At 50.3% G+C, this 25,693-nt stretch overlaps 1 protein-coding gene across 1 annotated transcript in view; it reads left to right on the top strand.

Moving 5' to 3' along the window:
* The window catches only part of NTSR1 (neurotensin receptor 1), a 46,702-nt gene extending 22,090 nt beyond the window's left edge, over positions 1 to 24,612 (top strand). The window contains exons 2-4 of the mRNA XM_043884609.1: positions 19,279 to 19,480; positions 22,600 to 22,690; positions 23,652 to 24,612. Of these exons, the coding sequence (XP_043740544.1) occupies positions 19,279 to 19,480; positions 22,600 to 22,690; positions 23,652 to 23,901 (543 nt within the window). The 3' untranslated portion in view covers positions 23,902 to 24,612. The remainder of the gene's footprint in view (positions 1 to 19,278; positions 19,481 to 22,599; positions 22,691 to 23,651) is intronic.
* The last annotated feature ends 1,081 nt before the right edge of the window (positions 24,613 to 25,693 follow it).

Below are 25,693 nucleotides of genomic sequence, written 5' to 3'. Positions count from 1 at the left end.
CCCACAGTTCCTGCTGAGTGGCTTCATCTTTTAGCACAACTTTGCTCATGACTCCCTTTAAATGAATGACTAACTTGACCTTGTGCAGGTTCTGACACATCCCATTTTAGGGGTGACCCTGGGGTTTGAAGGCTGCACTTCTCTCTCCCCTGCAGGCCAGAGGTGGGACCTGGGGAGGGGGTGCAGGCATCACGGGCTGTGGGGTGGACGTTTCTGGAAACTGCTCTGCAGGGCTTCTCATAAAAGCCTTGAGCTGCCCTTTGCAATGCAGAGTCCAGTCTGAATCCCAGGGACTTTCAGTGAAAACTACACATTTGTGACTCCAGAGAGCTCGTAGGAAGCAGAAACAACAGCACCTCACTCGTGCTTTTTATTCTGGTTGCTTGTTGAAATGGTAATATTTTGAATAAATTAAGTTAAATAAAAATCCATTAATGAAATTATTTCCACCTGTTTCTACTTTGTTAATGTAGCCACTGGAAAATTGTAAATCATTTGTGGCTGGCACAAGCCAGGCTGTTCCATTGGGCTGTTCAGCCACAGACGCTGCCACCAGCGGGGAGGAAGTGGCCTGTCCATGCATGTGGGAAACGTGTGTACTTGGGGCCATTCTCCAGAGTCTGCCCAGGCCTCCCCCACCCACTGCTACTAGAGCCCCCACCCACCCCGTGTGGAGATGGTTCATCCCTCCCCTTGCCAGCTGTTCTGGACTGAAAGTGTCCCCCCAAATTCCAATGTTGAATCACTGCCCCTAGTCATGGTTTAAGGGGTGGGGCCTTTGTGGGGTATCCCTCGTGATGGGATTAGCACCCCTATAAGAGGCCAGAGAGTCCCCGCCCTCTTTCTGCTGCAGGGGAACACGGAAGGCAGCCTCCCCCAAGCCCATCTACACTGGCACCTGGTCTCACCCTGTGGCCCCCAGAGCTGTGAGAGATTGACTCTATCATTTACAGGCCACACCGTTAGGGTGGCCGGGGCGAGAGAGGTGAAGGGGAGCATGTACTCATCTGTTCAGTGTGTGAGTGACTGGGAGCGCTGCGTTCAGTTCCTGGGCAGCCAGCTGGGGGTGGGGTGGGGGGAACAGGAACTCAGAGACACACACCATGCCCCAGGGAATAGCTCACTCTTGACCTCTCCATCCTCTGGGGCTGCGCCACTGCCCACCTGGCCTACTGGGGGCTACAGGGAGGCCTGTGCCTGCTTGGTGCTCCGCACAGACCCCGCCAACCCAGGCCAGCCCCATTCACAGTTATGCAAATTGCCATAATTGCAGGCAGGAGGTGGGGCCTCTGGAAGCCTGTCTGCTCCGTGCCAGGATGCCACAGTTCAGCTGGATCTCACTTCTGCATCAAAACCCAGTGTCAGCAGCTTGACACACCCCCAGTCTAACAAATGAACTGACTATGCCTTTGTGACAAGTGCAGGGCTGGGAGGGGGAATTTAGTTCCTCGCATGGTTGGAGAAAAGATGAAGACAAAGTGGCCCTAGGACGAGATGCCCACTGCAGGGAGAAGCGCCCCATGGGCTGTCGGCCCCCACCCTCCTCCACAGTTCGAGGATGGGATGGTGGCTGTGCCCCTGGAGCCTCCCCAGATGGCAGCCACCCTGCCCATCCCTCCCTGGAGCGGTCACCCTGGGGAACTGTCTCCATCTGCTCTGATGGACCAGACTGGAGGCTTCTACCAGACTCCAGGTACTGGGACTGACCATGTCCTTTTTTTTTTTTTTTTTTCTAATGTATTATTTTACTGAAGGATAATTGCTTTACAGAATTTTGTTGTTTTCTGTCAAACCTCAACATGAATCAGCCGTGAAGTCACTCAGTCGTGTCTGACTCTTTGCCACCACATGGACTGTAGTCTACCAGGCTCCTCTGTCCATGGAATTTTCCAGGCAAGAGTACTGGAGTGGGTTGCCATTTCCTTCTCCAGGGGATCTTCCCGACCCAGGGATTGAAGCCGGGTCTCCAGCATTGCAGGCAGATGCTTTACCATCTGAATCAGCCATAGGTATACATATATCCCCTCCCTTTTGAACCTCCCTCCCACCTCCCTCCCCATCCCACCCCTCTAGGTTGATACAGAGCCCCTATTTGAGTTTCCTGAGCCATACAGCAAATTCCCGTTGGCTATCTATTTTATATATGGTAATGTAAGTTTCCACATGTTACTCTTTCTATACATCTCATCCTCTCCTTCCCTCTCCCCGTGTCTATAAGTCCATTCTCCATATCTGTTTCTCCATTGCTGCCCTGTAAATAAATTCTTCAGAACCATTTTTTTAGATTCCATATATGTGCGTTAGAATACAATATTTATCTTTCTCTTTCTGACTCACTTCACTCTGTATAATAGGTTCTATGTTCATCCACTTCATCAGAACTGACTCAAATGCATTCCTTTTTTACAGCTGAGTAATATTCCATTGTGTATATGTACCACAACTTCTTTATCCATTCATCTGTCAATGGGCATCTAGGTTGCTTCCATGTTCTAGCTATTGTAAATAGTGCTGCAGTGAACAATGCAATACACGTGTCTTTTTCAACCCTGGTTTCCTCAGGGTATATGCCTAGGAGTGGGATTGCTGGGTCATATGGTGGTTTTATTCCTAGTTTTTTTAAGGACTCTCCATACCGTCTTCCATAGTGGCTGTATCAGCTTACATTCCCACCAACAGTGCAAGAGTGCTCCTTCTTCTCCACATCCTCTCCAGCATTTATTGTTTGTAGGCTTTTTGATGATGGCTATTCTGACCAGTGTGAGATGATATTTCACTGTGGTTTTGATTTGCATTTCTCTAATAATGAGTGATGTTGAGCATCTTTTCATGTTTTTTAGCCATCTGTATGTCTTCTTTGAAGAAATGTCTGTTTAGGTCTTTTTCCACTTTTTGATTGGGTTGTTTGTTTTCTTGGTATTGGGTTGTATGAGCTGCTTATATATTTGGAAATTAATCCTTTGTCAGTTGTTTCATTTGCTATTATTTTCTCCCATTCCAAGGTTTGTCTTTCCACCTTGCTTATAGTTTCCTTTGCTGTGCAAAAGCTTTTAAGCTTAATCAGGTTCCACTTGTTTACTTTTGTTTTTATTTCTGTTACTCTAGGAGGTGGGTCATAGAGGATCTTGCTTTGATTCATATCATTGAGTGTTCTGCCTATGTTTTTCTCTAAGAGTTTTATAGTTTCTGGTCTTACATTTAGATCTTTAATCCATTTTGAGTTTATCTTTGTGAATGGTCTTAGAAGTGTTCTAATTTCATTCTTTTACATGTAGCTGTCCAGTTTCCCCAGCACCATTTATTGAAGAGGCTGTCCTTGCCCCATTGCATATTCTTGCCTCCTCTGTCAAAAATAAGGTATCCATAGGTGCATGGGTTTATTTCTGGGTTTTCTATCTTGTTCCATTGGTCTGTATTTCTGTTTTTGTGCCAGTACCATACTCTCTTGATGACTGTAGCTTTGTAGTATAACCTGAAGTCAGGAAGGTTGATTCCTCCAGCTCCATTCTTCTTTGTCAAGATTGCTTTGGTATTTGGGGTCTTTTGTGTTTCCATATGAATTGTGAAATTTTTTGTTCTAGTTCTGTGAAAAATGCCATTGGTAATTTGATAGGGATTGCATTGAATCTATAGATTGCATTTGGTAGTATAGTCATTTTCACAATATTGATTCTTCCTACCCAGGAACATGGAATATCTCTCCATCTGTTTATGTCATCTTTGATTTCTTTCAACAGTGTTTTATGATTTTCTGTGTACAGTTCTTTTGTCTCCTTAAGTAAGTTTATTCCTAGATATTTAATTCTTTTTGTTGCAATGGTGAATGGGATTGATTCCTTAATTTCTCTTTCTGATTTCTCATTGTTAGTAAATAGAAATGCAAGTGATTTCTGTGTGTTGATTTTTTATCCTGCAACTTTGCTAAATTCACTGATTAGCTTCAGTAATTTTCTGATACCATCTTTAGGGTTTTCTAGGTACAGTATCATGTCATCTGCAAACAGTGAGAGCTTTACTTCTTCTTTTCTGATCTGGATTCCTTTTATTCCTTTTTCTTCTCTTCTTGTTGTAACTAGGACTTCCAGAACTATGTTGAATAATAGTGGTGAAAGTGGACACCCTTGTCTTGTTCCTAATCTTAGGGGCAATGCTTTCAGTTTCTCACCATTGAGAATAAATGTTTGCTGTAGGCTTATCATAGATGGCCTTTACTATGTTGAGGTAGATTCCTTCTATGCCCATTTTTTGAAGAGTTTTAATTATAAATGGGTGATGAAAAATTTTGTCAAAGGTTTTACTGCATATTGAGATTATCATATGGTTTTTATCTTTCAATTTGTTAATATGGTATACCACATTGATTGATTTGTGTATATTGAAGAATCCTTGCATTCCTGGAATAAACCCAACTTGATCGTGGTGTATGAGCATTTTGATGTGGTGCTGAATTCTGTTTTTGTTGAGGATTTTTGCATCTATGTTCTTCAGTGATATTGGCCGGTAGTTTTCTTTTTTTGTGTGTTGTCTTTGTCTGTTTTTGGTATCAGGGCAATGGTGGCCTCGTAGAATGAGTTTGGAAGTGTTCTCCTCTGCAATTTTTTGAAAGAGTTTTAGAAGGATAGGCATTAGCTCTTTCTAAATGTTTGATAGAATTCTCCTGTGAAGCTGTCTGGTCCTGGCTTTCATTTTTGGGGAGATTTTTGATCACAGCTTCAATTTCAGTGCTTGCAGCTGGGTTGTTCATAATTTCTATTTCTTCCTGGTTCAGTCTTGGAAGATTGAACTTTTCTAAAAGTCTGTCCATTTCTTCCAGGTTATCCATTTTATTGCCATATAGTTGTTCATAATAGTCTCTTGCAATTCTTTATATTTCTGCATTGTCTATTGTAACCTCTCCTTTTTCATTCCTAATTTTGTTGATTTGGTTCTTCTCTCCTTTTTCCTTGATGAGTCTGGCTAAAGGTTTGTCAATTTTGTTTATCATCTCAAAGAACCAGTTTTTAGTTTCATTAATCTTTACTGTTGTTTCTTTCATTTCTTTTTCATTTATTTATGCTCAGATCTTCATGATTTCTTTCCTTCTACTAATTTTGGGGTTTTTTTTGTTGTTGTTCTTCTTCTTTTTCCAGTAGTTTTAGGTGTAAACTTAGGCTGTCTATTCGATGTTTTTCTTGTTTCTTGAGGTAGGATTGTATTGCTATAAACTTCCCTCTTAGAAATGCTTTTGCTGCATCCCATAGGTTTTAAGTTGTCATGTTTTCATTGTCATTTGTTTCTAGAAATTTTTTTATTTCCCTTTTGATTTATTCAGTAACCTATTGGTTATTTAGAAACATGTTATTTAATTTCCATGTGTTTGTGTTTCTTACAGTTTTTTTCTTGTAATTGATATCTAGTCTCATAGCATTGTGGTCAGAGAAGATGCTTGATACAATGTCAATTTTCTTAAATTTACTGAGATTTGATTTGTGACCCAAGATGTGGTCTATCCTGGAGAATGTTCCATGTGCACTTGAGAAGAAGGTATATTTTTCTGCATTTGGATGGAATGCCCTGAAGATATCAATGAGATCCATCTCATCTAATGTATCATTTAAGACTTGTATTTCCTTATTAATTTTCTGTTTTAATGATCTGTTCATTGATGTGAGTGGGATGTTAAAGTCTCCTACTACTATTGTGTTACTATCAATTTCTCCTTTTATGTCTGTTAGTGTTTGTCTTATGTATTGAGGCGCTCCTATGTTGGGTGCATAGATATTTACAGTTGTTATGTCTTCCTCTTGGACTGATCCCTTGATCATTATGTAGTGTCCTTCCTTATCTCTTGTAATCTTCTTTACTTTAAGGTTTATTTTGTCTGATATGAGTACTGCTACTCCAGCTTTCTTTTGCTTCCCATTTGTGTGGAATATATTTTTCCATCCTTTCACTTTCAGTCTATGCAAGTCTTAAGGTTTCAAGTGGGTTTCTTGCAGACAACATATATATAGGTCTTGTTTTTGTATCCATTCAGTTTGTGTCTTTTCGTTGGAGCATTTAATCCATTTACATTTAAAGTTATTGTTGATATATATGTTCCTATTGCCATTTTCTTAATTGTTTGGTGTTGATTTTATAGATCTTTTTTCCTCTCCTGTATTTCTTGACTGTATAAGTCTATTTAACATTTGTTGTAAAGCTGGTTTGGTGGTATTGAATTCTCTTAACTTTTGCTTGTCTGAAAAGCTTTTGATTTCTCCGTCAATTTTGAATGAGATCCTTTCTGGGTACAGTAATCTTGATTGTAGATTTTTCCCTTTCAGTACTTTAAATATATCCTGCCATTCCCTTCTGGCCTGCAGAGTTTCTGGTGAAAGATCAGCTGTTAAGCCTATGGGATTTCCCTTGTATGTTACTTGTTGCTTCTCCCTTGCTGCTTTTAACATTCTTTCCTTGTGTTTATTCTTTGTTAGTTTGATTAGTATGTGTCTTGGCATGTTTTTCCTTGGGTTTATCCTGTATGGGACTCTTTGTGTCTCTTGGACTTGATTGATTATTTCTGTTTCCATGTTGGGGAAATTTTCAACTATAATCTCTTCAAAAATTTTCTCATACCATTTCTTTTTCTCTTCTTCTTCTGGGACCTCTATTATTGGAATGCTGGTGTGCTTGATGTTGTCTGAGAGGTTTCTGAAACTATCCTGTTTTTTTCATTCTTTTTACTTTATTCTGCTCTTCAGAAGTTTTTTCCACCATTTTATCTTCCAGCTCACTGACTCGTTCTTCTGCTTCAGATATTCTGCTATTGATTCCTTCTAGAGTATTTTTAATTTAAGTAATTATGCTGTTTGTCTCTTATGTTTATTCTTTAATTCTTCTAGGCTTTTGTTAATTGATTCTTGTATTTTCTCCATGTTGCTTTCAAGGTTTTTTTTTTTATCATCTTTACTATCATTATTCTGAATTCTTTTTCAAGTAGTTTGCCTATTTCCTCTTCATTTATTCAGACTTATGTGTTTCTAATTTTTTCCTTTATTTGTGTAGTATTTCTCTGCCTTTTCATTTTTCTTTTTTTTTTTTTAACTTATTGTGTTTGAGATCTCCTTTTCCCAGGCTTCAAGGTTGAATTCTTTCTTCCTTTGGTTTCTCCACTCTAAGTTTGGTCCAGTGGTTTGTGTAAGCTTCATATAGGGTGAAATTTGTGCTGAGTTTTTGTTTGTTTGTTTGTTTGTTTTTCCTCTGATGGGCAAGGCTGAGTGAGGTGGTAATCCTATCTGCTGATGACTGGGTTTGTATTTTTATTTTGCTTGTTGTTCAGATGAGGCATCCTGCACAGGGTGCTATCGTGGCTGGGTGATGCCTGGTCTTGTATTACAGTGATTTCCTTTGTGTGAGTTCTCACTATTTGATACCCCTTAGGGTTAGTTCTCTGGTAGTCTAGGGTCTTAGAGTCAGTGCTCCCACTCCAAAGGCTCAGGGCTTGATCTCTCATCAGGAACAAAGATTCAACAAGTGGTTTGTTATGGCAGTAAGTGAGATTAAAGCAGATATGCAAAAACAAGAAACCAAAGATGAACCCCAGACAAATGCAGTTACAAAATCAGGCAAATAGTCATTAAAATAATGGAATATACACATATACATATACACCCATGAGCAAAGTCAAAACAGTCCAATAAAAATAAAGTACAATAGATTGACCCAGCAAACAAAGGAAATCAAAAATTATATTTACCAGTTAAGAACAAAACTAACTAAAGCACAAACTGGAAAACAAAACTAAAGCAAGGTGCCAAGTGGGGAATAAAGCAATGAAAACAAAACTAACAAATATGTTGAGAGGAAAGGAAAGAAAGAAAAGAAAGAAAGAATAGATATGCAAAGTTAAATAGAGGTAGATAAAGAAGATTTATATACATTGAAGATTAACTGCAAGGGGAAAAGAATAGTAGGAAAGGCAAACAAAGGAATAAATATAGAAAAATATATACTAAGTTTAAGAAAATTAAAATTTTAAAATAGTGAAAAGGAAAAAAGGGGAAGAAGGAGAAAAGGAAAAAAAGGATCATGTCCTTTTGCTGTCTTCACTGGGTGGGAGGGCAGGGTCTCCCTGGGGCCTCTAAGCCCATCATGGGGCTCCACCCTCATGACCTCATCAACTCCCGGAGGTCCCAACTCCCAACATATCGCCTTGGGGGCTGGGATTCAGCGGGTGGATTGGGGGACACACGTTCAGCCCAGAGCAGTCACCCCTCTGTGTAGGGCTGTGTAGGGCTGCAACCTGGGGGTGGGAGGTGGTGTGGGTGCTCTGAGGCACTGCGCGAGGACTCCGGGCCTGGTCTCTGCCCTCCAGTGTTTGTAATTTTGTGAGGGACAGAGAGTGAAATGGTTAAACAATGACAAGAAAGTGAGACTGGACACAAGTCTGTCTGGGAGGGGAGGCTCTCCCCAACCTACCCACAAACAGGTGCAAGGCGCCGATGGGGAGCACATGGCCTGGCCCGGCCCCTGACCCCCTGCAGCCCAGGGTCCTCATGCCAAGACAACGCCTCTGCTGCCCCCTTCAAGTCTGTCGTCCCATGCACACTTTAATTAATGTGAGGCTGAACTGAGGGTAAAAGACATAAAATAAATGAATGCACAGGCAAGAGAGCACTGTTTACCCCATCGTGGCCCATGAGGCTGAGGCTGCAGAACCAAATCCCGCCTGGGGGACAGGGGGCATGTGTCCAGGGAGCCAAGGCTCTGGTCAAACCCCATTTCTGGCTCAGAGCTTTCTTCAGCTTTCTTCAAAGGTATCTGGTCTAAACACTAAATTTGGACTCCATGTTCAACAGCCCTCTTGATCAGAGTCTAATTTTTAGAGCCTGCTATCAGCCAGATCTGCTTGTTCTCCTCCCTCCACAGAGGGAGACCCATGTCGGCTGAGCGGAAGTTTGTTTAGAAACATGTCCCCTTGGTGGTGACACAGATTGGGGGGCATGGGGTCTGCTCAGGATCTGAGGCACAGCAGCTGGACAGCTGGAACCTGATGGCCTTCTCAGAGGCCACTTGAGGGGGAGGCCAAGGCCTCAGTCATGAAGCATTTCTGTCACTGAAGTCACCATCTGGGTCTTCGTGAGCCAATGTCACCAAACCACATTGGTCCCCTCGCCCACATACAGTAAAGCCAGTCCAGTGACAAGGAAAGTGCAGGGTTTACTGTTGGTACCAAACCCAGTGTCCAGGGCAGCTGGTGCTGAAAAATCCTGAACTCCCTGATGGATTTCAGGGGAGCATTTTAAAGGCTGGCTGAGAGAAGGGGTGGGCGTCGCAGGGTGTGTGATCAGCTCCTGCACAATTCTCTGATTGGTTGTGGGGAGGTGCCGGAGCGGGGTCACTGGGATTCAGATTATCAGTCCTCCAGCTCCAGGAGGCTTGGGGGCTACGAGCGTGAGGTCCTCAAGTAGTTGCCATCTTCATCTGGTTTCAGCATCTGTGCCACAACTTGGGAATGTGCATCAGATACTGTTATCTGGTGCTTCAGAGATGAGCTAAAGCAGAGGATGTGAGGGGTTTGCCTCAGGAAGGTGTCCCTGGTGGCTCAGTGGTAAAGAATCCACCTGCCAATGCAGGAGATGAGGGTTTGCTCACAGCATAGGAAAGATCCCCTGGAAGAGGAAATGGCAACCCACTCCAGTATTCTTGCCTGGAGAATCCCATGGACAGAGGAACCTGGCAGGCTACAGTCCATGGGGTCACAAAGAGTCGGACATGACTGAGCAACTAACCCTTTCAGGAAGACCTCAGAGTGTCCCGCTTGGTTGCAACAAAGGGCTGAACAGGACTAGACATGGAAGACAGCTGTGCACACATGCAGCTCACACACACACTCACATAGGCACGCATAGACACACAGACACACATGCACAATACACCCACTGAAGTATGACTGGCGTCTGGGGGCTCGAGGGAGGACCACTCAGACCCCGTCACAGCACGGACCCCTTGCAGGACACCTGGTGCTCATCTCGACCTGAGCTCAGCTGCATGGGCCCCTGTTGCGGTCCCCTCTCACGGTTGATTTCACAGTCACTTAAGCTCATTCAGCAGCCAGCTCTCCTCTATCAAGCTTTAATTACATGCTGCTGGTTTTTCAAGTCAGACCCACAGTTTAGATTTGTTGGTTCATAGGAAATACAAGCAAAAGGCCCCCACCCTCCCACCCACCCCCCTTTCTGTGTAGTGTGACTGGAAGGGTGGGACATCACAGGTAGTATCCATTTCATTTGTAAAACCAGTCCCCTCCTGGCCAGCCAGCTGCTGGCAACCTTTTCCTAGGACCAGAGTCTATGAAGAAATTTAAAAAACAGTCCCCAAGTTCTGGGGTCAGACAGCCCAGTCAAATGACACAAATGACCCCTGTCCAGCATTCCCACCATTTCCCCCTGTCTTCACAGGACTTCTTGTCAGTGCTGGGGGGTAGAAAGAAAGTGAAGTCGCTCAGTCGTGTCTGACTCTTTGTGACCCAGTGGACTGTAGCCCACCAGGCTCCTCCATCCATGGGATTTTCCAGGCAAGAGTACTGGAGTGGGTTACCATTCCCTTCTCCAAAATATTCTGTGGAGCCCCCTTTTTTTGAGGGGGTGGGGGTGGGCAAGAACACCGGAGTGGGTTGCCATTCCCTTCTCCAGGAGATCTTCCTGACCCAAGGATCGAACCCAGGTCTCCTGCACTGTAGGCAGACGCTTTACCATCTGAGCCACCAGGGAAGTCTTGCTTAGGGAGTGAGGGCCCGTGAAAGGTTGAGGAGAGGAACTGCAGGTAAACAAAGGAGGGTGCTGGAACATTCCAGAAGAGACACAAAGCCTGTCCCTGCTCCTCCATCCATGGCCCCCGGGCTGGGAGGGGGCCAGCTGCCCAGGGCACATCTCCAGGTAATAGCCTGAGTCACAGCCACCTCAAGTTCCTGCGAGGAAAGAAAGGGCTGATGAGCCTTGAGTGGGGCATCAGTAAGCCTCTCACAGTCCCTGTGAGCTCCTGGCCTGGCTCTCAAGAGAGCGAAGCTCCCCTGGGCACCAATCAGCATCCACCCCGGCCCCGGCCCTCAGGCTCAGACTGTCAACAGTGCTCCAGGCACCCAGGGCCTGGGTCATGCAGGGTCCTTCTGCAGCTGGGGACCAGCCTGGTCTGCTTCCATCCCCTGATCTTCCAGGTGGACCAGCCACCCTGTGTTTACAGGCAGGAGGCAGGTCCGGTCTGAGAAGGGCATGTGCTTGGGTGGCTCTGATCTTCACTCTGCTTCTAGAAACAGGAATCACCCTTCAGGATCCCCCCAATACACATGCAAAGGGCGGGGAGCCACGCGTGCCTGGGCCACCCACAACACGCAAAAGCCAAGCCTGCTCCCTATTGCAGAGGGCCCTGCATCGCCATAAGGAGGACAGCACAGTGGACCCCATGTGGTCATGCAGCCAGGGGTCTCTTGGGGGGTGGGGGAAGAGTGGTCTTCAGATACGGGTGTGGGGGAATGAACTTTGGGATGCCGGCCAGCCCCCCCGGCTATTCTCTCTCACTTCACTGATGTGAGGCAGCCAGGCCCACCTGCACGGGTGGGGGCTGAGTGGGGTGGGAGTGCAGGACCCCACCATCTCTTCTAAGGCACCCTCCCTCCTCATCACAGCCATCCAGGTGGAAGCCCCAGGAGGCCTGGCTGAGGGGACCCCTGTGTCATTTCCCAGGGCCAAGCCCAGAGCACAGGGTGCCCCCCATGCCCAGGGGGTGGTCAGCTTGGGAGAAAACTAGAGCCAAACGCTGGTTGAGTGGGGTCTCGGGGGACGTGGATGGCCGCTCTCAGGCCCCCTCCCTGACACCGGCCACTCGGCTCCGAGTCCACCGTAATCAGATTGCCCTAAGCAAGGACAGAGCTCTAATTCTATTGAGAGCAGCCGAGACTCAGAGTTCAGAGCCTGATGTCCACAAGGAGCGCAGTGACCACACGTCAGTGGGTGGTAATTTGAAATTGGAAATGAACAGGATATTTGCTGAGCTGCCCACACAATTACATGGCCAGAAAACACTAAAAATTGTGGGGCTGGAGAATCAGCTGCCAATGAACTCAAGGTAGGGCCACTCTCACCACCCCTGGAGGTGGAGGACTAGGTGAGGGACAGTTGCCCTGCAGCAGGGACACCACTCCTTCCTAGGAATCCCTTTCTGGAATACACTGACACCAGCTTGGACCCCGGTCCCAACAGCACAGCGGTGCCTGGTGCTACAGGACTCACTCTCCAGCATAGCTGGGGAATTTGCTCAATTCCCCAGAAATCCACTCCCCATGTCCACTGGCCCTAGAGGCTCTCAATTAAGACCAGGCCCCCAGGTTTTCCTGGCCTGGAGCCAAGAGTGTTCTCTGATGGCTAAGTTCCTTCAAGGCGCACATGGAGCCTCCAAAACATGTGTAGCATTGGCACCACTGGTAATCCTGAATCAAGCTGTGGTCCCACACAGCAGGAAAGCTCAAACAGGAGGCTTGGCAATGACCACAGGGGCTTGTGTGTGGATAGTGGGGAAACAGCAGCCAGTTCTTACTGTCTGGGAGCAGCCCTGCAAGGCAGACTTTGTTGCCATTGTGGTGTGAGGTGTGGGTGGGGACAAGAGCCATGATTCCATGTAGATGCCCAGGTGACCACCAAGGTACCTTCCTGCCCACATGCACAGAGGTGGGGGCCAGGCCCGGGATTAGACCTCCACCCCCTGCCCTGTGCCCATCCTGGTCAAGGACTTTTACAGCCCTGTTGGTGGTTAATCAGCAGACATCCCACTGGTCTGAATATTCTTGTGGGCTTTTTAGCCAAGAGGTGTTTGAAAACATGGCAAACAGGCATCCAGCCCACAGATGGTTTTGAAGCAGTTTTGAGAGGGGCTGGAATCACTGGAATGTGACTTGCCACCCCAGCTTCCACACCCAGAGTGATGAATGAGCCCCCACCAGCTCACAGCCAAGTCCAGGCCCCAGGATCTGGCCTGTGTGCTGCTGAGGGCAGGGGTCCCCTCCTCTCCCCTCGAGGATGAGCACGGCTGACCCAGCAGGGGTGGAGGGGCAGGGGTGGTGAGAGGCCATTTCCCTAATCCAATTGAGGGTCTCCTGGAGCCGGGCTGGTGCCATCATTACAGCACAGCCAGGAGCAGACAGGATGTGACTACCCGGAAGGGGGATGGGGGAGGTAGCATGTCTCTGTGGCTCCAGCGCTCAAGAGGGGAAAGACACACAGACAGAGCTGCTGCCTGCATAGGCAGCAGGGCACTTGGTGAGGCTCCTGTAGAGGTTACAGGCTGCTCATCTGCCCCTCATCAGAGGCCACAAAGAGTTTAGGAGCAGTGAGGACAGTGTGGAGTGTTCCTGATGGCCCCTGCCCCCAGCTGGCCCTATTCCCCCCACCCAGGCCCTCCCCACCCCAATCTCTCCAGTCTCTCTCCCCACCAGGCCAGTGGTCAACGGGCACTGTCCGTGGTGCTGAACCCCGAGGCTCTCTGGGGCTCAAGCATTCTGTCCACTCTGAGTCGCTGGTGACCCTGGTCCACCCTTTCCCAGAAATTCTAAGCCAGAAGACATGCATGAGAGGCAGGGTGGAGTAAAGGGCAGGCCAAAGAAAGAGAGTGATGGATGGAGGTGCAGTCCTGGAAGGAGTCATGGCCTTTGCACTAGAAGGTGTGCTCAAATTTCTGCAGTTACCCAAAGTGTCCCCTCTGGGAATCTGGGTTGGGGCATGTCCCCCCCTGAGGCTTTGTGGATGAGGATGAAGTCCCTCCACTTGCCCACCACCAGTGGGTGCTCCATTCACTTATTCTCTGCTCACAGACCAGCCCCACCATGCAGGTGAGCGCCGGGATGCAGGTCAGATTGGGTCTGGGCTTTGTCTTCTGTAAAATGAGAATAGCAGTAGTTTCTCCATGCATACTCCATGTGCACAGTGCTAAGCATGGGTCTGGCTGGTGGAAAGCATCTGTCAAGCGTTATGATATGTATCATCTAGAAAGTGGAAGTTAGAGGGACTTAGAATGTCCTCTTTTATATTGAGCCAAGTTCTGTTACTGGAACCACCTAACAGTGAGGGACTGCACTGTGAGAAGCAAGACCAGTGGCTGAGCAGTCAAGTTAAGCCCAAGGTGCACCCAATCCATGGAGCCCACTCCCCAAAGTGCCCTTTTAGGAACTAAGATGACTAACTTGGTGCCTCAGCAGCACAGGCAATTCTGGGGGAGGCTCAGATGTTCTGCTCTGCGGTCAGCACTGACTTGACCCACGGGGCAGCAGGCTTCAATGTTGGTCTGTCTTCTCTCCCAGACTTGTCTGCTGTGGACTGTGCACCCTCTTGGAGGGGTCCCAGCAATATCTGGAGTATCTGGGAGCCACTGAGATGAGGGATGATGGAGGGCAGTCACCCTAGATGGTGTCAGCCCCAGAAGATTATGGGTTGTGTCACCTGAAAGGACCTTTCTGCCATCCCAGACCCAGTGTCCTGCCCCTGAAGTGAGAGTGGATGTGCTGAAATCTGGTCCCCTCCACCTACAATATCCTGCCCCAGGGAGGCAAGAGGGGTGTGTGGTTGGCGTGTCACCATGGGTGCAGGACCTGGGCAGTGGTCACAGGATACACGTTCATTCCATTCATTAATTTCATTTAAGGCCAAGAGGACATGCCTGGAGCCCCCAGCACCCAGTCCTCTCCCTAGGTCGGCCTCTGTTAGGCTTCTCTCCAGGGAGCCACCTGGTGTAGAGCTGGCATCTTACCCCACAGATGCCAGCTGCTCTGTTCTTGCTCTCCTCACTACACCATGACCTTGGCCCTCCCTGTCGGTCACTCTGTATTGACAGCGCCCTGTGGTGTGGATACATCATAACATCAAGAAGCCCAGGCAGTGGGTGTTGAAGATGTTCTGGGTTCTTGCTTTCTGAGCAAGGCTGTGCTGAGTGATGGTGACACACAGGGACCCTGGGTGACTTACATCACTGTTCTGCCTTTGGCAGCGGCTGAGGGGAGGGGAGGGCTTCCCAGGTGGTGCTGATGGTAAAGAATCTTCCTGCAATGCAGAAGACATGGGTTTGACCCATGAGTTGGAAAGATCCCCTGAAGGAAGGCAAAGCAACCCACCCCAATATTCTTGCCTGGAGAATCCCATGGACAGAGGAGCCTGGTGGACTGCCATCCATAGGGTCACACAAGTAGGATACAACTAAAGCAACTTAACAAGGATGCACACACATGGGGGAGGGACTTTCAGCATTTGCTGGGTGAGGAGGGTTCGTTCCCCAAGGTTAGAAGGAGGTGGTCCCTAAACCCTGGGCCTGGCTGAGCTGGTCGCCTGCTGGGAGTGACCTCTGCCAAGCCAAAGAGGCCATCCCAGCGGCTCCACAGTGGAAGTTCAGACAGGAAATCCCTTCTCTCCTCCTCCCCCACCCCCCGCAGCCTCAGAAGCTGCTGCACAAGCTGCTGGGTTTTGCCAACACCCTGAGCAGTGTTTTGCACCTTCCCACTCACCACGGGCTGCTTGCTGAGCTGTGAAGCTTGGGAGTCCAGAGGCTGGCTCTTTACTAAACACAGTGGGATCAGTTAGGGGGAGACAGGTGGCATAAAACCAGCTATGGCTCCTCAGAGAAAGAGTGCACAGGACAACAGCCTTGAAGGGGGCAGCAGAGGAGTTGTCTTGATGTGAGGACCCTGGGCTCTGGGGGGCCAGAGGCCGGGCCAGGCCATGTGCTTCCCATTGGCACTTTGTACCTGTTTGTGGGCAGGTCAGGGAGAGCCTCCCCTCCCAGATAAGACTTGTGTCCTGTTCCACTTTCTTGTTATTGTTTAACCATTTCACTCTCTGTCCCTCACAAAATTGCAAATGCTGGAGGGCAGAGACCAGGTCCAGAGTCCTCGGGCAGTGCCTCAGAGCACCCACTCCACCCCCTCTCGCCCCAGGCTGCAGCCCTAGTCCTGGGTAACCCAGCGTGAATTCTGCTTCTGGTCCTGAGCCTGGCACTGTCATTGTCTCTGTTGGTGATGAGAACGCTGAAGCCAACATGCCCCTCTGGGACCACCTGAGGTCAAAGCTAACCAGTGGACAGGTCAGGGGTCCTGCAGCTTCCTGGTGGTCCTGCCCGACTCAGGAGTTTTCAGCTCAGGGATGCAGACCCCAGAGGAGGAGTGGGGCAAGGAATCATCTCAACATGTCACTCAGAAGACCATCCACCCCCAAGCAGGTTGCCCGGTGTGGTTGGAGCTTGCCCAGTGGTCATTCATGATGTGGCAGAGTGTGCCTGGCCACCATCTCAGAAAAGACAGGCTCTGGGGTGGCCCTGCACCAGGACCCGGCCCTCCAGCTCTGCAGACTGTGTCCTCCTGGCTCCCTGGGGCGGGGATCTGGTCCCTGTTCTCCACACCCTACCGTCTGAAGTGAGAGAGGCAGGAGGCCAGGGCCATAGTTGTAGGAGTGTTTGGAGGGTATGGTGGGACCGGAATTTCTCCTGGGACTGAGAGAATTTTTTTTCCACCACTTAACTTTTATAGCAGAATTTTCCAGCTGTGCCTAAACTACTTTTTTTTTTTTAATTCCAACAGTATATCATGATAGTTAAAATTTCATAATTTCTCCTAGCAGACTTGTAGCTTTTATTTCTGTGTTCTAATCTTTGCTTGATCTTGATTTTGTGTGTGTGTGTGTGTGTGTGTGTGAGATCTCTGTGAGTCAGGGTACACGTTCCAGGAACTCATTCGGATTGTCTTAAGGGGAATAAAGGAATATTTATTTTGCACAAGAAGGACTCAAATTCTGGGAAGAATGACTACAGGCAGAGCTGGATCCAGGAGCTCAGTGTCCCCAGGGTGCTTTCCTTTCCCCTGTTGTGGGGGTTTCACGGTTAGTCAGGTCCTTCCCTCACAGGTGAGAAAATAGCACCAAGGGCCACAAAAGCAGTTTCCTACTCAGCAGCCTCCCACCCTCAACAAGAGATGAGATCTCTTTCCTGAACATCAGGTCTGGGGCTGATCTTCAGAGGACAAGCATGATTGGTGCAGAGGCGAGCACGCACCCTGCATTTGTCCAAAGAGGACACAACTGGGCCTTACGGAATGTGCCCATTGGTCAGAAATCCAGAGGGGTGGGGGGTTCCTGGGCAGCAGAAGGAGGTCCCAGGAAAGGGCAGTAGATGCAGCAGGCCCTGAGTGCCCACCCCCAGCTCTGCAGCCTGTCACCATCTTCCCCCACCACTTGGACGCCACCTCCACCATCTACCATGTTTGCCTCCTTGGGAACATTTCGGGCCTCTCTTGCCCCCATGAATTATTTGCACCAAGCAAATCTTGTACCGTCTCTGTTAGTGATCTCCTATAGTGAGTAAGGCCTCCTGCCCCTGCTGACCTACCATCCTTCCCTCCAGAACTGTCCTGGCCACTATTATATTGTTTTTTCCAGTTGAATTTTAGAGTCTGCCTCTCTGTCCCCACATGGTCTCATGTGTCATTGGGACAAACGCACAGATGAGGCTGAGGTTGAGCCCTCCACACCCAGGCATCTCTGTCTGGAAGGAAAGGCCCGGCTGCTCCTCCTTCCCCCTCTGTCTCTCCTGTGGATGCACTTCCAGTGTTTCCTGGATGGTTTGCACAGGGCAGAGCAGACTCACTCCTCTTTGTTTGTAGCTGGGAGTGGGCTGCTCCCCTGTTCCCAGAAGTGGGGTGTAGAGTGCAGAACTGGGTGAAGCCTGAGCCCCAATCTGTGCTGGAAAACCTGGCAAAACGAGGCAGACCCCTGGACCCCCACAGTCCAGGCTGGAGGGGCAAGGGAAGCCTAGGCAAGGCACCCACTCTGGAAGCCCCTGCTGGCCGAGCCTCATCCTCAAACCTCTACTGGGGGGCTGCAGTGGTGGGGCCCTCACCCCACCCTGGAATGTCAGGGTCAGTGCCTGGACTTCTTCCAACTCAGGGATCTGCTGGGGCCTCAGGCTAGACCCCACAACCCACCAGCCTGGGCCCTGGTCCACCGCTCGCATCCCCCATATGTGGCTGTTTCACTGTCTGTGCTCAGCGAGGTGTGGTATTTCAAATGTTTTGACATTTAAAATCTGTGTTGGGTACATTCATTTTGTTTAAATTATACCCGGCTGTGGTGACTCATGGGAATTGATTTGTCTCCTGGGCCTGCACCCCTACCCAGCCCCCAGCCCAGAGCTGCCCCTCGGCTTCACCAGCCCCTCGTTGTCTAAGTCTCCAGACCTGTCCCCCAAACTCGGTGGGGCTGAGCACTCAAAAGACAGAGCCATGTGTGATTTTACACCAGAGTGTATTTCTCCTGACTTCCCTTATGGCTCAGAAGGTAAAGAATCTGCCTGCAATGCAAGAGACCCGAGTTTGATTCCTGGGCTGGGAAGATCCTCTGGAGAAGGAAATGGCAACCCACTCCAGTGTTCTTGCCTGGAGAATCCCATGGACAGAGGAGCCTGGCAGGCTACAGTCCATGGGATCACCAAGAGTTGGACACGACTGAGCAACTAAACTACCACCACCACTGGAGGTGATGGCGGATTCAGGACCGTGGGAGACCTGTTCCCCATCACTGGTCAGGGTCACACACATCCACTGGAGGTTTGTGTCCCTATTGGGAACAACAGTACTTTCTCAGAGAGGCCACAGCCTCTCGGGCTGAGCAGGTGCCTGCGAAGGTGGGTCTCAGCCTAGTATCACTAAAGGGCCAGGCCCTAGCTCAAGTTCCCATCTGAGCCGGTGATTTTAGCAAGACCCTCGGCACCTGGAGACTCGGTCTCCCCAGAGGCTGAGAGACGCCGAAGATGGAGGTGCCAACAGGAAGTGCTCTTCAATGCACTGAGAGGCAGTAGGGGGTGGGGCAGTAGGGAGGGTCCTTGCTTTGTGTCCTAATGTGAGCTGTCCATGTGCAGGATGAGGGACACTGGGTGGGCCGTGCTGAAGAGAGGTCAGGTGGGGCCGCATCCTTGTCCAGACCTGGAAATGCAGAGCCTAGACCCTCACCACAGCCGGGACGCCCCAGACTGGGCCCTGTGCTGGGGGCTCCCTGAGGTGGCAGAGAGTCCGTGAACCCTCAAGCCAGCAGACGGAGCTGGCCTGGAGATGGGCAGATCCAGCGACTCCCACATCCAGCCGCTGAACCTGGGCCAGTGGGTGGGCGAGCACCAGGGCACATCCCCGCTTGGGGCTCAGGGACACCCTCCTCTGTCTCTCTGAGGGCCAGCAGACAGGTGGGCCCCAGGGCGCATCCCCACCCAGGTCTCAGAGCCACCCTCCTCCCTCTCTCACAGATCAACACCTTCATGTCCTTCGTGTTCCCCATGGTTCTCATCTCCATCCTGAACACCGTCATCGCCAACAAGCTGACCGTGATGGTCCGCCAAGCCGCTGAGCCGGGCCAGGTGTGCACCGTCGGGGACCAGCACAGCTCCTTCAACATGTCCATCGAGCCCGGCCGGGTCCAGGCCCTGCGCCACGGCGTCCGGGTCTTACGTACGTAACTTCTGGGCCCTGGGGTGGGTGTGGGGGCAAGCTCGGTACCACGAACAGGGAGATCTAGAGACCTGGGGAACCAAGCATGTCAGGCTGAGGCTTGGAGTGCCAGTTCCTCTGGGGATCGGGCTGCTCTTCATTTACTCACTCGTCCACCCACTCACCAATTAACAAGCCTCCGTCATGGCTCTAAATCAGTTTGCTCACAAAGCCGGGGCTGCAGAGTTGGGGTCCCCGTGCATGCCAGGCAGTCGAGTGCCAGCTAGAAAGGCCAGAGGTTCCGTCCCCCCTCACAGCTTCTAACAGGGCATCCTGAAGTCCTGAAGGGTCACATGGAGTGGACCCTTTGTTTCTGTGGGTTGTGAGGGTCCAGCCTCCATCCATCTGTTCCCTGGCCTGGTCTGGGCCTGCAGGTGGCATCATAAGGAAGGGTCTTCAAAACCACCTACCCCTCCCCACTCTCCTGAGGCAGCCCCGGTCCACTCAGCCCCCCAGAGCACCCACCCCCACCTTCCGCCAGCCCCAGCAGCCACCCTCCCATCTCCTGCTCTGCCCCAGGCTGCTGGCCCCTCACCGTCTGCAGCCACTGGTCGTAAGAGGAAAAGGTCCCAGCAGCTCTACCCAACAGGAACATGATGCCTGCAGGCCCCATATGAGATATTAAATGGTCCAATAATCATGTTTTTAAACAGTAAAAAGAAACAGGTAAAATTCATTTTGTTTGTTTATTACTCCAATATTTCCCACATATGATCTTCTCTGCCTCCATCTGTGTCCTGTAACTGATGGGTGAGGCGCTTCGGGCGTGTTTAGCCCTTGGCCTGACTCGGCTCCCTGCAACCTGGTTTCAGGTGACCAGCAGGCAGTGTCCAGCAGGCAAGACCACAGCATCTGTATCTGCTGTGTGTGGGCAGGCTTTCTGGAACTCCTGGTGCCTCCAACCCCTGTTTTCTGCTGCTTCCAGCAGGCGGCTCCCTTGACAGGGCCTCCCCACTCCAGGCCTGCGGTCTCCGGAGACCCCCCAGTGAGGGTCTCCAGGGCCTATGGGGTCAGGACAGCAGCCAGGGTGTGGGCCCCAAACCCAAGACCCCCACAGATGCCTCTACAACCCCAAGACAATGACACTACCTCAGGGACCACACTTTTCTCTTCCCCAAGACAGCACAGTCAGCCCCAAGCTTTCCCAAGCAGTTGACTTTTTATTGCTCTCTTTTTCATTCTTGTAAAATATACCCAGCATAAAACTTACCATTTTGACCATTTTTAAGTGCACAGTTTGGCACCTGTATAGACACTGTATCACTATGGGGCCATCACCACCATCCCTTCCTGCCTTGTAAAACTGCAACTCTTCCCATTAATAGCAAGCCCTCACCACTCCTCCATCCCCTGACAACCACCTTCTACTTTCAGTCTCTATGAATTTGACTCCTCTAGGGAACTCATATAAGTGGAATCATACAGTATTTGTGGGTTTTGTGACTGGTTGGTTTATTCACGTGATGTAATAGCCTCAGGGTTCATCCACCTTGTAGCCTGTGTCAGAATTTCCTTCCTTTTTAAGGCTGAATAATATTCCACTGGATGCAAGGGCCACATGTTTATCCATCCTCCACTGATTTCAGCTCCTGTGAATAGTGCTATGAGGTGCTGGTATCTGAGTTCCTGCTTTCAGTTCTTTGGATATATATATGTGTGTATATACCCTGGAGTAGAATTGCTAAATCACATGGTCATGTCTGGGTTGGGAAGATCCGCTGGAGAAGGGATATTCTACCCACTCCAGTATTCTTGGGCTTCCCTTGTGGCTCAGCTGGTAAAGAATCCACCTGTAATGCTGGAGACCTGGGTTTGATCCCTGGGTTGGGAAGATCCCCTGGAGAAGGGAACAGCTACCCACTCCAGTATTCTGGCCTGGAGAATTCCATGGACTGTATAGTCCATCGGGTTGCAAAGAGTCGGACACAACTGAGCTACTTTCACTTTCATAGTACTTTCACAGGGTCATTGCACGTTTAAGTTTTTGAATTAAGAAATACTTTTAAACAGCCATACTATTTTCTAAAGTGGCTGCACCATTTTACATTCCCACCAACAGTGCACAAAAGTTCCAGTTTCTCCATATCCTCCCCCAAATTACTATGTTCTGGTGTTTTACTGTTTTTTATAATAGTCATCCTATTGGATATGAGGTGGTATCTTATTGTAGTTTTGATTTGCTTTTCCTGGGTGATCAGTGGTGTTGAGCATCTTTTCATGTGCTTATTGCATATTTGCGTCTCTTCTTTGGAGAAATGTCTGTTCAAATCTTCTGCCCACTTGTGAACTGGGTTGCTTGAGTTTTGTTATTGAGTTTCCCATATATCCAGGATATTAATCCCTATCAGGTGTGAAGCAAACATTTTCTCCCATCTGTAGGTTGTCTTTTCACTCTGTCAATTGTATCCTTTAATACACAGTTTTAAAATTTTTATCCAAATTATTTATTTTTTCCCTTTGTTGTCTTTGGTGCCATCACCAAGAAATGATTTTCAAGTCCATTGTTGTGAAAATTTTGTTCTATATTTTCTTCTAGGAATTTTATACTCATAGCTCTTATGTTTAGATCTCTGATACACTGTGAATTAATTTTTGTGGATGGTGTGAGATTAGGGTCCAGCTTCATTTTTTACATGTGGGGATCCAGTTTTCCCAGAGCATTTGTTGAAAAGAGTCCTTCCCACCTTGATCTTGGTACCTAATAGAAAATCATTTGAGCGTTTCTGGGAGGGCTTATTTCTGGACCCTCCATTCTGACCCATGGGTCTATATGTCTGTCCTTGTAACCGTACCACTCCATTTGGATGACTGTAGCTTTGTCGGGGGGGAACTGAAGTCAGGAAGGACAAGTCCTCCTGCGTTGTTCTTTCTCAAGACTGTCTTGGCTATTCAGCATCCATTGAAATTCCCAATGAGTTTTTCTACTTCTACAAAAAATGTCATCAGGACTTACCCAGAAATTGCACTGAATCTGTAGATCTGTTGGGTAGCACAGTCATCTTAACAGTATTAGGTCTTTCAATCCGTGGGCACAGGACCTCTCCCTCCAGTTCTCTGAGGTCAGTGTCTCCATGTCTCAGGGGCCGTGGTCATCGCCTTCGTGGTCTGCTGGCTGCCCTACCACGTGCGACGCCTCATGTTCTGCTACATTTCGGACAAACAGTGGACCCCGTGAGTACAGGAGGCAGGGGCCGAGGGGGTGAGGCTCAGGACGGGGGCATGCTCCCCAAAACAGGTGGGGGTGGGGCACTGAGAGGGGCAGCTCAGGGTAGGGGTGAGAGTCAGTGTCCCCCAGCAGGCTGTGATGGGACAGAAACCCCTGGAAGCTGCTTCAGAAAAGGAAAGCAGGTCCTAAGATGGTCAGCAGGTTTGGGGGAGTCTGGAGAGCGAAAGGAAGGGCTGGCCCTGCTGGCTGTGGGTGGAGAGACAGCAACCATCAGGGCCCCTGGACCACCCCCACCCCCAGCCTGGAGGAGTCATCCACCAGGAGGACCTGGGGCTCCAAGAACATCACACCCACACTGTGACATTTGGGCACAGGCCTTCCCACGATGGCAGTCTGAACCCTGCTGGGTGAGCTCCTCTGCACAGCGGGCTCCAGGTCAAGGGTCATGGGCTCTTCCAAGTGACAGGGAGCCTCTGGGGAGGGCACAGCTAGGCTGAATGAGGAGAAGGTGCAGGGCGTGGAACATAGCCCCAAACACAGGGTTTCTGAGACTCAGGGCTGCCAGGTGAGGGAGTGAGGTCCCTGTGCATGCAGGCAAGCAAGTCAAGGTGAGGTGCACAACTGTCTGAACTGTGTGGAGGGGCTTCTACCCTGGCTGTTCCATTGAGGCCAAGCCCCAGCTGAGCCTGGCAGCCCTGGGGAGACTGGGATCTTGCAGAGGAAGGGCACGCCCACGGGGCAGCAGGGAAAGGTGGAGACTGTGGCCCAAGTAAGCTGAACACCCTGCTTGGGAGGGTGGCCGCAGCTCAGCTCAGCAGCTCAGCTGACCGGTGCTGGGCAGGAGTGTATACAGAACAACCTCTCAAGAGAAACCAGAGTCCTGGAGGTTATTATGAAATATCCCCACATTGGCCAGGGCCACCCTGTGTGTCTGGGCCCACAGACCTGAGCGTCCTCTCCCCCCAGGTTCCTCTACGACTTCTACCACTACTTCTACATGCTGACCAACGCCCTCTTCTACGTCAGCTCCACCATCAACCCCATCCTCTACAACCTCGTCTCCGCCAACTTCCGCCAGATCTTCCTGTCCACCCTGGTCTGTCTCTGTCCCCTGGCGGGGCGCAGGAGGAGGGGGCCAGCCTTCTCAAGGAAGGCCAACAGCGTGTCCAGCAACCACACCTTCTCCAGCAACGTCACCCGGGAGACATTGTACTAGCGCCGGGCAGGCTGGGAGGGAGCTGGGAGGGGACCAGGATGGGGTCACTCAGCCTCCACCCCCATCCACCCAGCACCTGCGAGCTAGAGGGAGTCATTCCAGGGCCTGCTCCCTGGTATCCAAGGTCCAGGACCCGGCACCCATATCCCAGAGGCCCCATTTCTTTTCAGCTTCTCCTCTCTCCCCACCCCCCCCCCCTCCTCTCCTCTTTGAAAGCAAGAGAGATTGCTCTCCTCCCAGATCCAAAAATGGCCTTTAATGAGGAGAAATTCATGTTGGGTGATAGGCAGTCTTCTTTGTTCTCAAACTAATGGATGTTTAGGGAGAAAAAAATGAAAGGGGCAGATCAAGGCAGGCCATTGGGCAGCCCAGTTGACATTGGAGGGCAATGACCCCAAGAGCTGGCGCTGAAAAGAGCCTGGCCGGCAGGACCACCACTGGCCTGGTGCCGCCGAGGGCCTCTGTCACACCTCCAGTCAGCTCAAGACCAAGTTAGCCCCTTCTGCAGCAGGCATTCGACACCCCCTCCAAGGTGGTGTCACAGGAAGCTTTGATGCCACCAGAGGGCTGAGGTCAGCCTGCCATTGCCCAGCCCTGGGCCTCTCCCTCCTCGCCTGTCCTCCCCCGGCCAAGGTGGCAAAGCCCTGCAGGGACACCTTGGGAGGCTTGGCCTCCCAGTTCTCCATCCTGGCTCTGCGGAAGCAAGACCAGGGCCGCGGGGTCCTGGCGGCCCAGGCCAGGACAGGGGCATTGCCATGCACCCTCATTTCTGCTGTCCAATTGAGTTCCTGCAGCCTGGCTCCGAGCTGCTTCAGGGTGGACACCCGAGGTGGAGGAGGGTCGGCTGGGTCTCCAAGAGATGCCAGCCCTGGGGCCGCAGGTGAGGAGGAAGAACCACGGGTACAGGCCACCTGCTGGCCAGCAGCCAGGCAGAGACTGAGACTCGTCCATCATGCGGGAAGACGGGCCTGGCCCAGCTCAGATGCCCAGGATGGCAAGCGCCTCCTTGGTCTCTGGGAGCCGGTCCCAGACAGGACGGCCCAGCCCCAGGAAAGCGCCCTGAGCCAGAGGAAGGCAGCCCCGGGAGAGTTACTCTGGACCAGCTGGACTATGAGTGGCCAAGAGACCAGAAGTGAAACATAGACCTTTAAAAGCAAGTCCTCCCTGGGCCTGGAATACATCGGCCCAGAAGGGAGACAGTCAGACCGATGGTCAGACAGGCTGACGACTACATGGGTGGCACTGACTCGGGATCTGAGAGTCACTCCTGGTCTGGTCTCAGCCTCCGTCCACAGAAACAGCCAGTTAGATGCTGCAGTGTCCACGGGCATGTCAGATCTGCGCTCTGCTATGGATCAGGGGTCACGTGACCCTCCCCCAAGCTGTTCAGCAAGAACCAGGCCAGGAGAGTCAGCCCACAGCTGGTCCCCATACCAGGCAGCCACGCCGTGACACAGCGGCCATGGGCGCAGAGGACAAGGCCAGCCCAGAACTCCCACACAGGCGCCTGTTCTGGACAGGGAGAGGGGAGCTCCCCGCCCTGCTCAGTGAGTGGGCATCAGAGTTCAGCAAAGACTGAGTCTGGTCCCAGGTGCTGGCTTCAGGCGGAGGACCTGGACTCTTTCTGACAGACCCTCAGACCCTTCTGGCCTCCTTGGACCATGCGCACACTGCAATTCCCCGAGCCCCGGTTTCCCTGCCTGAGGAGTGGGCGTGGTGACTCCACCCACTCGGCCAGAGCTGGACGTGTCGGCTCTGGAGGACCCAGCCTGGATGATGGAAGGACGGTTCC

The sequence above is a fragment of the Cervus elaphus genome, chromosome 23, assembly GCF_910594005.1.
Source record: "Cervus elaphus chromosome 23, mCerEla1.1, whole genome shotgun sequence".
NCBI classification, from domain to species: Eukaryota; Metazoa; Chordata; class Mammalia; order Artiodactyla; family Cervidae; genus Cervus; species Cervus elaphus.
Note: the sequence above shows the minus strand (reverse complement) of the source record. Positions and strands in the feature narration are given on the sequence as shown.